We start from the raw sequence: 14,187 nt of genomic DNA, 5'->3' as shown, positions 1-14,187 counted from the left end.
ACACCAACACATGTTGACAAAAACTTGAATATGTAGAATTTTTCAATGTATTTTTTTAGATAAAAAAATCATAAATGTAAATTGAAAAACTTATGCATGCATTCAATTAAATAAATCACAAACTATTGTGTAAATGAATGAAAAAAAAGTAATTAACAAAAAAAATAACTGGAAAAATTAATATACCAATTTAAATCAAGATATTTAATATTTTAATACGGATCATTTATCAGATTGTATTTAATGAATTTTTTTTTATGAAAATCAATTTTGTAATAGAGATTGACATATAAAATTTATTGAATAAAAAATATATTATTCAAGGCTATACATATTAAAAATATTATAAAAAATAAATATTTAATATAATTTAAACACATAAAACATATAAAAAAAATTAAAGATGAATCATACTAACCCTAGAAAAAAATTAAACATATAAAATATAATTTAAAAAATAATCACTATTTAACGAAGGATAAAAACCCAAAAAAATAATAGAGAAAGAGTATTAATTAAAAATATAAATTTAAAATTATTTGAAAACACACACACACACAAATATATTAATATAAAAACAAATTAAAAAAAAATAAGATAAGGTGTTACTAGACCTGACAAGCTAGGCTTAGCACCTGGCCTTATAAATAAAAAGGTTTGCAAGCATGCTTTTTCTTTTTTAAGTTTAATAGGTTGGACGACGTGTCATTCACCTTAGCTGATTAATTCCAGAATCAGCAAAAAGAAGACAACATGTTGTCTATTAATCCCAGAATCCAACCACTGGTTTGATCGGAAAGCATGGTTCTTGTTTTTTACCAAAAAACTTATTGGAACCTATTTTTTTATCCAAAACACCTACGAAACACCATAGGAACTTTGTTAAATCAATGCATGACCTCTAAGAACATAAAAAATCAATCCATAATCCAAAAATCAACCCGAAATCATAAATCTTTCTGAGCTCATATATGTTTTTTTTAAGTATTTTGAAGATAGAAAAACACTTAATAAAAATCCCCTTTATCATATAGAACCATTTAACACTAAAATCAACTCTTTTGGTGATCTAATTTTTTCTCAATGACAACCTTCTCTCTCTATGCCATAATTCAGTGACCCCATCTCTCTACTCCAAAAAAAAAAAAAAAACTAAAAATTGAGGAAATAAAGTTTTGTATCAAAATGTTATTTTTATAAATTATAAGAGAGACTGATCACTTAATAGTTTTAAAAGATAAGGGATGAAAATAAACTTTCTAAGAAAAATCTAAAGAACCATCAATGTTACACGCATGTTTGACTTCAATTTTTTTTTTTTTTTTTTTTTTATCTTTTAATTAAACTCTAACAGCAACAAAAAAAAAACATGTAATTAGACTTTAATTTAATTCAAAAGAGTTCAATTGTACAAAATATATACATAGTAACATTTATTGGAAATGCTAAAATACATTGAGGCCTCCGTTTGTTTTGACGGAAAGTGGTTTTCTAAAAATTACTTTCCAAACTTTCATGTATTTGTTTGCTATTAGGAAAGTTTATCAATGGAAAACATTTTTCAGTCAAAGAAAAATTTGGTTTGGTTTTCAGGAAAGTGTTTTTCTTTTATTTTGGACGGAAAACACTTTCTAAAAGTTGTGAAAAAAAATTAGAAATGTCATATTATTTATTAATTATATCAAATTTGGTCCTCAAACTTTTGATTGCTATATATATTTTGTTTTGAATATTATTTTTCAATTTTATCCTTTAGAATTTGATTTTTATATTAACTTTGATCCTTATTTTTATGATTGTTATTTGCTTTTTCTCTTATCATTTTTTAATTGAAATTTTTTATCTATAAAATTTGGTCCTTATTCTTTTGATTGTTACTTATTTTATTTGAAATAATTTATGAAATTGTAATTATTATTATTTTAATTTCATCATCTTTTAATTTTTTTATTTGTTAGATTTGATCTTTATTATTTTGATTATTATTTATTTTATTTGAGATAATTTATGAAATTATATATTTTTTTCAATTTTATTCTCATTCAACTTTTTAATTTGTAAGATTTGTTCCTCATTATTTTAATAAAATTTAAAAAAATAAAATATTAATAAGTTATTTTACAGCTTATTTTCTATGACATAAACCAAATACTGGAAAATATTTTCCAACTTATTTTTCATGATTCTATCAAACATTATAAAATTATTCATTTTTCTGGAATTGATTTTTAAAAAAAAATTATTTTTTTTTAAAAACTACTTTCCAGCAAATAAATAGATCTGTATATGATATCATTTTGCAAAATAACTACTCTCACCAATAAATAAATGATAAATACATTGAAAAAGTCCAGATTACCATATATACAGAGTAGCATTTGTTGGAAATAAATCAATTTATGGGTAAAATAAATTCAGGGTCCACAAGTTCTTAAAATTGGCTCTGTAGCCTCTTTGCTTCAATTTTGGTCACTCAATACCTCGTATTTTTAGTTATTGTCACCTACCACTAACGGTGAAAGATGCCTATTAGAGACATTCACTTCAAGAATCAAAGATTTTGGAATGTGCATATATAGACAAATAAGATTAATCCAAATAAAAAATAAAAATATCAAGCATCAAATTCGGAAGACAAAATTTTCCTTAAAACATTTTAACACTGTTAAACCTAGAAAAAAAAACCAACTAAAAGCCTATCTCTTTTATTACTTTATCTTTTCTAATTTTATTTCTACATAAACTAAAATTAGATTTTGTCCTCTCAACTGATTTGATAGGTTAAGTTATGACTCAACCTTATTTTCATAAAATTAATATTATTTTGTTATTATAATTATTTTTTAAAATATTTTCATTTGAAAATGCATCAAAATAAGATATATTTTTTATTTTTTACAAATTATTTTTAATATTAACACATCAAAATAATTTATAAACACTAAAAAAAATATATTAATTTAAAATGAAAAAATAAAAATTTTTAATTTTTGTAAAAATATTTTTAAACAAAAAAAATAAATAATATCTAATCTAATGAAAGAAAAGGAGCTTGGATTCAAGCCCTGTTCTGAGGAATTGTAAACTCCTTCTCCCTCCATGTCATTGCCATTTCTTGAAATTCTCGAAAGCCAAAAATGAAACCTATCACAAACATGGACAGAAACACACATTCAATTGGAATTTCTCAATGGTGCTTGCATGAACAAGAGGTTAAAAGAAGTTGTTTAAATTTCCTGATGGGCTTGGCTACAGAGATGCTAATATGAGAAAGCTAGCCGATATTTAAAAAAGGAAAATGGGAAAAACACACTTTTGAAAAACATTTTCAATTAGCTTGCCTTTTGTGCACTGTAAAAAAAAAAACACTCAAGAAAATGATTTGCTTCTATGCACAACTTCTTTCTAAGATCCTGAAACATAAAATTTCAATTGCTGAAGAAAAATTAAGAAATAAATATACATGAAAGACAGGCCCTTTGGATCCCTAGGCAGGTTGCGAGGTTCTTCGGCAAACCAATTCATGAATGATGTGATTTATGAAACCAAATACTGCCTCAACTGTTTGGTTCTATTCTTGTTCTTTAGCTTTCGAAATGCGCTCAGCTCAATTTGCCGGATTCTTTCTCTGCTGACACCCATCAACTCCCCAATCTCCTGCAATGTTTTCATCCTTCCGTCCTCCATACCAAATCTCCATCTGATGACCTGATTCTCCCTTGGACTGAGACTTTCCAGAACCCTCTCCAGGTCCTTTTTCATAAATTCCTTCATTAGCAGATCTTCTGCTGTTTCTGCTTCGGGATCTGCAGTGACTTCCTGGGGAATATGATGCACAAAATTTTCAGCAAACCAAGCAAGCTGAAAGATGCAACTATGACTGCAAAAGTTTAAGCAAAAACTGCAACGCCAAGAGTACATTTGAGAAAGAATATTACGGACCGAAAGTTTAAGATCCATGTTAAACCCCATCTTCTGGTCAAGAGATCTTGGGGCTTTTGGAGTTAGTAGTACAGCACTGAGCCTCTTCATCGAGAGCCCAGTTGCCTCTGCAACTTCTTTATCATCAGGATGTCTTCCATTTTCACTATACAATTGTTTTCTAGCCTCCTTCACTCTATAAGTTGCGTCCACCATGTGAAACTGTAAACACAAAATATTGAAAAAAAATGTTAGAACAAAAGGTATGTATTTAGTACAGACATAAGCAAATGAGTTGGTCACAGCAAGCATACAGCTACTACCTCATGTTTAGATCACATTTTCTAAACGCAAATTGTTTAAACTTAGACAGACAAAAGGACAACTGAGAGTTGGAGCAAAACTTACAGGTAAGCGAATTGTCCTAGATTGATCAGAGAGAGACCTGCGTACTGCCTGTCTAATCCACCAGTGAGCATATGTCGAGAATTTGAAACCTTTTGATGCATCAAACTTCTCTGCGCCACGCGCTAGGCCTCGACATCCTTCCTGTAAGTAAAAGAATAAGTTTTAGGAATTACACGCATGATGCCAAGGATTATTACAAGTTTCAGTTTCCTTGTTTCCTCTTTATTAATTAATTCTATTTATTTGGAACCTTATGGTGTAGTTGGAGTATAACAGGAGGAACTATAACGAATCCGAGTATTTGTAGTCATAAATGTGACGGGGGTGCATATTGTGTTTTCTTGCTTGTGCTTATTGGCAGTTATCTGGTATTGGGATCTAGAAATATTTTGTGATGAACATACAGGAAAACCCTCTGACCCCATTTGGTGTTTTACACACCTGAACAAGATCTTGGAGATTCATCCCAGCTCCCTGATAATTTTTGGCAATTGAAATAACAAGCCGAATGTTGGATTTTATCATTTTGTCTTTGCAAAGGACACCATAGTTTAAGCGCTTCCTCAAAGTCATCTGATCAACTCTAGCTGCAGCAGCCCATTGTGCAAAGGTGGGCTTGCCTCCAAATCGCTCCTTAAGCTCCTCCTCGATCCCTTCAAGTTTTAGTAGGTCCTGAAGAACATTAACAAAATATGAGAAATCACAAATCTGATTGGCATGTAATATATAAGTGCAGCAATAACCTTATTTATCTCTGATACAAAATACAAATTTCAACTCTTGAAGTCTCTACTTCCTCGCAAATGGTCACATAATAGTAATCTTCTTTTGTTATGAACGAAGTAACAGTTTTTCTAGTTATCCATAGCATAAAAACTCGAGGAAGACATGTTGGAAGCTTCCTATTCTAGAAACCTAATGCGCTGGAAGACATTGTCAGGTACACAAAATAGCAAGGGAAAATTTTCTTTTTCAATTTCAAACAACCAAATAACAAAATTAGCTCCCATTTATAGTGCATCTAGGATAATTTACCTCCCTTCTACCAGGTCCTTTAAAGCTTTAGCAGATATTAGTTTACACTGGACTCTTGGGTCTCAAAACATGCGAGAACAAATTGCTGAATTACCAGGAATATTCATTCCTGTAAAAATGTATTTCAGTGGTTGACATCTGGAATTTATCAAAGAAGCATTCTTAAACCAAACCCCCTTAAAAAAAGAAGTGTTCTTTAAATAACATTAAAATTGGTTATACATAAATCAGACCTGTATTCCTTCTGACAACTCCACTTCTTCGGTAGCACTGAGAAGCCTGGAAGAGGTGCTGGCTCCTCTAAAAAAACGCAATGGATCAGACTGGTCTACCTCTTGCACGGGCACATGCTTTTTCTTGCAAGCAGAACTGGACTTCATGAACACAAAATTTGCATCAGCCTTTTCGGCTGCTCTTGCACGTTTAGCTTTTCTCTGTGTTTGGCGCTTTGATCGCACAACTATACTCTCAGAAAGCTGTTTCTGCAAAAGTGCAAGTTCTTCATGTGTTGGTCCGAAACATTCAGATTCTTCGGTAGGGTATTGAGTCGAACATTCTTCTCTTAGTCCAGTTTCAGCTGAGAAAGGAACTCCAATTATATCAGCTCGTTCTTTTCCAGTAAGCAGAGACCACATTGAAGAAAAGGAATCTGCTGTGGATGCAATTGGAATTTTAATTTCTGTATTCATAGAACAGTAATTTTTGGCCATTTCAGCTGCGTCTTTCGCAACCTTTACAGCAGCTCTTGCAAGAGCAACTGCTTCAGCAGCAGCTGCAGCAATTACAGCCTCATCATTTATAATAAGTGTTTCAGTGGCTAAACTAGTTCCAAAGAGTGGCTGCACAAATATCAAAGCAGAAAATAGATTACATCACCATTTATTACAGATCATTAACAGATTATATCAGAAACAAACAGACTGCAGAAACTACATATATACAAAAAGATTGTTCAATAATTAGGCCAAGCAATTTTGTAACTTAGATAGCAGGATAAAAAGAAGAAGAAGATCATGAATAGCTTGAAAAAGAGATGAAACTAATAGAAACTAAAAATCTGATTAGAGAGGCCCTGGGAGAATGGTAGAAATTTTTTTGACTGTGGTTTGATTGGCAATATGACAAACAAAGCATCTAGGGAGCTTGCTACTAACTTAGTGGACTGTAGTTGCAGTGATATCCCAAATAATGCAAGTCTCACCTCTTTGGGTGGACCAATTCCCCCTATATATGTCCACGGCCTGTTTGCAGCGATTGAATCAGAATGAGATTCTAAAGAAGGCAATCTCAATTTCTCCAGATTGAGCACTGCAGTTGATGTTGATGGTGATGCAGAGGACAAAGCACATTGTGCTCGGAAACAAAATGGCTCCCCATTCTTTGCTGCCAATTTACACAAAGCAATCATGACCAAAAATAATGATAATAAGTTCTAGGACCTCAAATCATAAATAAACATAAAACCAATATAGTCTTAGCAATGACTGCACTTCATTCAATAATTATGTTCCAGATAATCTTGACAAATTTATGCTCTATTAAATGAATGTAATCATGAACAAAAGTTTAGCAACTTAACAAAACCCTAGAATCAATATTCTACATGGAGCAACAACATCAAACTAAAACCAGGAACATCTATGCAAACAAGTGGTAATAGCACCCTTATACAAACTACAATTGCAACAAGTTAAATAATAAAATAAGCAGTAGATGCTAGATAAACTTGCATAACAGTCGGCAAGGAAATTAAACAGCAAGCACACTAAGTTTTCTCAAAGCATGAACTTATATTACAAATATTTGGTGATTCCATGTGGCCATAGGAATACAATTACAATTTGTTTCAATTTCACCATTCATAGGATTTTCTAATCTGGATTTTTAGTGAATAAAATCCATATCACCATTCCTTAATTGCAAAAACTATGTTACTCTGGAAAAGAGGTATGTTGAGGTAATATTATGGTTCTGGATGAAAGAGATTCCTCCACCGTACAAAAGAAAGACTGTTATTGTGGAGAGCAGATACAAGAAAGGGGAAATATGAATGGCTGGCCCCTGTGAAAAATGAGACTTGGAAATTGTGCCGCTGAATAAAGCAACAGGTTTCTGCAGGCATGGTTCAACTTAAAATGTTTATAGAGACAGTCTGTTTGCTAGTAATTGTTTCCTCATGATAAAGTGAAACATCTGTATGATTTCTGAAGGAGATGTAAAATTAGCTCCTGGAGTTGTAAGAATAGACAATTTGAATGAGGGTAACACATGGGAGTAACCTAATCCTAGGAGCAACAGCAGATGCAAGCCTCTAGATGGGAAAGCTCTGAAGGAAGTGGCAGACAACATGATACTTCGATAACGCAAATGCTTTTTGTTTCAGGTGGAAGGTAATAAAATAGCACAAATCTGTAATGAAGTCATCAAACCTTGTCAAGGGTAATTAAAGTGTGTTATGATGATTCTAAAATCAGGATAGAGGAGATTAAAGAAGATAATTCAACAGTAGAAAAAAACTTAACATGAAAATGTTTATCAAAACTTGCCTCCAGTTCCCATCTAGCACTTGATTTTTTTTTTAATCTCTGCGCGCTTTCCTTTTGAAAAAACATTGTTTGCCTAGCTATTTCTTGTGCAAAAAACAAATTAGACTTTCCCATGTAAAAGAGGTCAGTTGCATGAATTTGTTGGCCTTTCCAATCAAGGTTCTGCTATTAGAGAAGGGGATCCTGAAATGGTAATGGCCCATATTGACAAGAGAGAGGAATCTGTTCCAATGAAGAACAATAGCTCTTGATTATAGTGCTGACACAGCAGGAACACTGGATACCCCACAAAACAAAATCCATTGTCCTAAGGTCCAAGATATGTCTTGCAGTTATCAATATTGGAGATAAGAAGAAAGTTCACAATGAAGAATCCCCATATCTTGAAATCCTTAGGAGCTCAACAACTAAATTACACCAACAAACATCACTCGATCAACTACTAAACTATTTGGGAAACAATTTGTTTTGGAAAAATATCACAAATTGAAAAGAATCATGATTGGAAAACAAATCCTTATTAGACCTAGAGATATCACACTTTCTTTGGGTAAATATTTTAAATTTTGCTGCAGATCTAACATAGAAAGTAAGTTTAGTTAAAACACTATTTCCAAATTCTAGAAACAGGGAATAATGTGAAAACACAAGATCAGGAATGGAGAAGCAGAACACACCCATAATTCTATTTGAAACAAAGACATGTATTGAGGATGCCTATCATGCAACTTAACACCAAAACAAACCCACCTCAATTCTTACGGAAACAAAAATGTCTACGATTGCTGGCATCAAATACACATTGAACCAAAACCCACCCATTTCAGTTATGGTATCAATTAAAGCATTTGTCATTAGATATCAACTATAAGAACACAAAAACATAGTCTTCCAAAAATTATTATCGAAGCCAAGACTTCCATTACTCAACGGCATTCAAAAAACACAAAACCAAAACAAGAAATCCATTTCAATTCTGATAGAAACGAAAGCACTCAAAATTGCTTATGGTCAAAACAAAGAGAAACCCAGTTCAACTATTGTCAAAACAAAGGCAGTTGTGATAAAATATCAAGAAAAGGCAACACCAAAACAAACGCACAAAACCCATTTGAATTCTAACTGAAACAAAGGCAATGGTGAGTAAACAATAAAGAAAAAAAGAAAAGAATGCAAGAGATCAACTCACAGAGCTGGATATGGTTGGTGCTGTGATGTTGGAGATTTCTAAACTGAATAGAGAAAGAGTCTGGTTGGCACTTGAACTGTGGCAGTAAACAAGACATCCTCCCCTTAGCTACTAGTCTACCGCTAGCTACTATAATTATTATTACTGTATGCTTCTTTTATCATTCAATTCAAAGAAATCCATGAAAGAATTATTATTTCTTTTCTACAAAGAAATCCATGAAAGAATTATTATTTCTTTTCTATAAAGAAATCCATGAAAGAAGAGCCTTCTTATCTGTTTAGTGACAAAGATTTGGAATTTAAACAGAGAGAGGGAGAGGAAGAGACGGAGACAGATAGGTGGGATGTTATTTGTTGGTATTGAGGTGATAACATGACAGGATAAGGGGGGAGAGGCTTCCTGTCTTTGCCTGCGGACGAGAGGGACAACCAGTCCAATTTTATATATTTATATACTTTCCTAAGGAAAGCAAATCTACAGTATTTTCCACTTTTTGAAACAAGAAATCCATATTTAGGAGTTAGGTCCTAATAACATATTATTTAGCCTTGCCTAATAAATTTATAACAAAATTAAAAATTAGGAGACAAATTGTTAAATGATTAAAATGTGTCAAGTAAAAGTTAGAAAACAAAACATATTCAATATTATGAATAACAAATTATACTAGCTAGGGTCCTATGTTATCAATAATTTATTTTGTTCTAAGATAATTATATATTTATATTTTTCATAAATTTAATGAATATTATATGTGACATAATATAAATTTAATCAATATTATATGAACCAATATTATGTTTAACATATCAATAAAAGAAATGGTTTAATAACGTTTAAGCCGACTTCAATTGGTTTTATTTAACTATAATAGTAAAATATAGAATTTAATTGATCAATAAATAAACACATCAAATAAAAAAATAATTATATAGATAGTACAAATGACGCGGGATTAAAGTGAATCATAACAAAATTTATTATAAATCAATATTATTAAAGGCTAAGAATATCATAACAATAAATAATTCTTAAAATACTTAAAATTTTATTCATGTATGTCTCTGCAAAATAAGATTATTGCAATCTTTTGCTTAGAAAATACTAGTAATATTGAGTTGGAAAACTAAACTAAAAAAGCATAATAATATAAAATAGAAAAATATAAAATTAACTAAAAAAAATATATATTTTCTTAAAAAAATAAAAGTTTCTACATTAGTTTTTTCAGATTGAAAGGAACTCATTCTTGAGTTCAACTCTTAATTAGAAATTGCCATCCATAATGAATATCTTTTTTGTATGGGCTAGGTCGCTATGAATTCCCTAACACATTTGTGCAAGCCTTTCCCATTATAAATCCTTAGCACTACACATTTGTGTAGGTTACCTTATCTTAATCCTACCACTAGAATTTTCAATAACAACTAAAATAGATAGATACAATACATTAGTTTTTAGACATTATTTTCTCGTTGGAGAATCTCCTTATCCCCTCACACATAAGCACATCATATTCTATTATCTTTTCAATTATGATTATTCAATAGAACACAATAACTAACCACCAAGACTTGTTGAGCTCTGATATATATCCTCTATTACATCCAACCAAAATCATTAGGAATCATTGGATTTTGATACCAACTAACATCAATAGACCAAAAGATAATGGGGGTTTGTTACAAGTTATAACTCTTAAAAACCAAGAACATTATTATTATTATTATTATTATTATTATTATATAATATACTAAAAAAGCTCAATGACCTTGTTACTGTTTACCTAGACACAAAGCACTGTGGATTAAAGCAGTGTAATGACAGGGCTACCCTTGCCACAGTAAGTTGCAAAGACTGCAGGGGAAGGGTGGGCTTGTCTTTTTTATTGGGATGCATTTGGCATTGAAGGGATGGTTGGAAAGAAAATGGTTAGTTTTAATATTGATGGGGGTATGGTCGGGCTACAGGCCCCTGGTTGCTGACACCTGGTATGGGGCTAGATCTCCGTGCCTGGCTGCAAACCCAAGTGAGTGAGTCTGCAAAACCGCTCCCCTGGGTTTGTAGACCAGTGCACTAGGTCTCTTCTGACCCGTGCCATGTTTATGTCTATATTCTACTTTATTTATTTATGATTATTTATGATTTTAATTAATAATGCTTCTGCTTTCTTATCCATTTGTGTGATAAGTTATCATTTTGTGATGTTATTACTCATGCTTCTGTGATGCTTCATATATGTTTGTACCTTAAATGATATTATTTTTGCTTAATTGTTGTTCTCTTCTGCTTCTGCTGTTTAAAGTGATGAGTAAAAAACTATATTGGCATTCTTGTTAATAAATAAAATAAATCTTATTCAAACGATCAAAGATTATTTTGTAAAGAATAAATATAATTTAACATATCTGTACTCCATGCTTTAATATTAAATCAGAACATTATTGATGAAATGATATTAATTACATTGAGAAACTAATCACTGAAAGGTTAAGTCAAACCACTAATTATTTTTTTAAATATTTGAGGGATTATGACATACTGCTAGACGATGCACCTGATCTTCAAATATAAATTAATCAATTATTGAATTGATAATAAATTGAAATATTTAATTTATTTAATTATATTTAATTAGAATTAGAATTTATATCTAGGCCAACATATTAAGAACTTGATGACATTATAAACTATTAGTCAAAAATTTAATTATAATAATTAATCAAGCGTGACTTGATTCAAAATAATTTTAGAAATTAAGCACTAGAATGTTTTTAATTTAGGAATTATAAATTCTAGTCCTAGAATAATCAAGTAGAGACTTTATTGATTATTTCTAAAATTATCCTTAAATAATACATGGATACTATTTAAAAGGCAAATTGATATTTTGTTAATTTGTAGGGTTTTTCAAAATTTCCTATAAATAAATAATAAACTATGCCTCTTATTTTTTTGAAGTTGTTGTTTGTTAGAAATATTTTTTTTATAAGTCACATAATAGAGAGCTGGCACTCTAGGCATAACAATTCATCTATTCTAAATAAGAATTTAGGATATTTTTCGTTAGTAGTTCGTGTGGATTACCGTTGGAAGCCGAAAAATTAAACGATTTGTGGTTTGTAAACACTCGACCTTTAAAGAATTATTCAAAGCTGAAAAAGATCAGATCTTAAGGTAATAAATACTTAAACAACTCTAGATTTGTCGAACAAGATCCTAGAGACTTCTAAATAATTTTATTTTATTATTTTTGCTATGTGTATAATATTTGGGAACCCAACACAATCAGCTATATTATGATCATTTCTAAATGAAGAAGTGTATGCATAATACACTTGTTGGCATTATTTTACATAAATGAAAACATCGTTGATTTTGCGAAGTCTATCTTTTTTATTTATTTCAACCACACCATGGTGAAGATCCACTCTAATTCCTCTATTGGTATCAAAACAATAACATTTGAATAAAAATATTGCATCTTTCGACCTATAACCTCTTGTAACTTGTCATAATAACCAACTTCAAACTTATTGGATATTGAACCCTTTATACAAATTTCCATTATTATAGATCTTTATAACCTCATCATACTTTTTTAGTATAAAAGACATATTAATTGATAAAATACTCATTATAACACCTGACTTTTCTTTTAGGATCTAAATATAAGAATTTTATTCTTTTTATATTGGCTCCCATGTTAAACATCTTATTAAAGTTAATAACCATTAATGGTCAAATAAAAAACATAACTAAATCTAAACTTATGAGTTCTAAATTATTAAATATTTACACGTGCTTAAAACCACGTGATAAATTATTCATCTTGTAATTGTTAAATTTAAGATTCATTAACATTTAAATATTGCGATAAAAATAATTGATAATGTTGCTTACAAGAAAGTTAACTGAGTTTATTTTATAAGAGAATATAAGAGAAAGTTTTTTAAAAATATTTTTATATAATTGTAAAATTTACTTATTGAACAAACTATGTCAATTCATCACAATTGAATAACATATAATTATTTGCTTATCTGAATTCGATGTTTATCAAATATCTTCTCCTAACTTTATTATTTAATAATGGTCATTTAGGATGACAAAATATTGACAAATTCCTACATGAAGCCAGTTCACCACCACCATTATTTTTTGGAATATGGTTGATTCTTGTCCTTAAGCGTGGCTCAAAATAATACAAGAAAAATATTGAAATCTCTTCAACAATATAAGACTCACATATCGAAATCTTAACATGTGCTTTGTGTTTAACTTTTTTTTAAGGTTAAATAAGTATCTGCATGTAAGTAATTGAAGATGAATACCTTATTGTTTAGAAAAAATAAAAATAAAAGCAAAAGACAATTACTAAGGTTGCATGCAATCCCTAACCCCTCGAATTAATACATTTATTTGTATTATACATAACCTTTAAACTTTTGCCTTGTACACTAAATAAATGGGAAAATACTCTATTGAGTTGAAGAAGAAGAAATGGAAATCATTTAAAGTTTGCAAATTATCCATATAAAGTTCTTTTCAAGCTATTCAATGTGTTAATTATGCAACTTGTTTGAAAAAATATCTCTAAAATAACTAATTTTTATGAGTACATCTTATATTTTTTTTTTGAAAAATAAATTCCTATAAGCATTTAGAATATAAAGAATGGGCTTATGTATAACTCAAATAGATAATAAAATTAGAAGACATATAAACAAAAACATTATCAAAAATTAGGCATCAAAAACACAATTTTCACATTTAAAATTTTAGGCAAGGACAAGTGAGCAATTTGAGGGATATTCAATCATAAGCACAATTACATATTCCTTACAAATCCATCTTTTAGTGTTTTTTTTCAATAGACTTTAATTTGAGGTATGAATATGAAGAAAAATAAGGCGTTCAAGAACATTTTCCAGGTGAAAAGCAACAAAATATTATTTTTAAGTATTTTTGGATGGTTTTGATGTGTAAATATTAAAAATTAGAAAAAATATTAAAAACTATTATTATAATGTATTTTGATTAAAAAACACTTTTAAAAACACATCATGCATAACAATACCAAAC

At 30.0% G+C, this 14,187-nt stretch overlaps 1 protein-coding gene across 1 annotated transcript; it reads right to left on the bottom strand.

Annotated features, from left to right (window-relative positions):
* Nucleotides 1-3,369: 3,369 nt before the first annotated feature.
* Nucleotides 3,370-9,309, bottom strand: LOC118027781 (RNA polymerase sigma factor sigB). Its single transcript, XM_035031266.2, has 7 exons — nt 9,100-9,309; nt 6,566-6,747; nt 5,598-6,203; nt 4,771-5,001; nt 4,330-4,470; nt 3,943-4,143; nt 3,370-3,819 (listed from the first exon to the last, which is right to left on the bottom strand). Exons 1-7 carry the CDS (start codon nt 9,194-9,196, stop codon nt 3,538-3,540), a joined length of 1,740 nt encoding a protein of 579 aa, XP_034887157.1. The 5' UTR covers nt 9,197-9,309; the 3' UTR covers nt 3,370-3,537.
* Between the last annotated feature and the right edge of the window lie 4,878 nt (nt 9,310-14,187).

The sequence above is a fragment of the Populus alba genome, chromosome 19 (genome assembly GCF_005239225.2).
Source record: "Populus alba chromosome 19, ASM523922v2, whole genome shotgun sequence".
NCBI classification, from domain to species: domain Eukaryota; kingdom Viridiplantae; phylum Streptophyta; class Magnoliopsida; order Malpighiales; family Salicaceae; genus Populus; species Populus alba.
The sequence above is the reverse complement of the archived record's forward strand: the minus strand, read 5'-3'. Positions and strand labels throughout refer to the sequence as shown.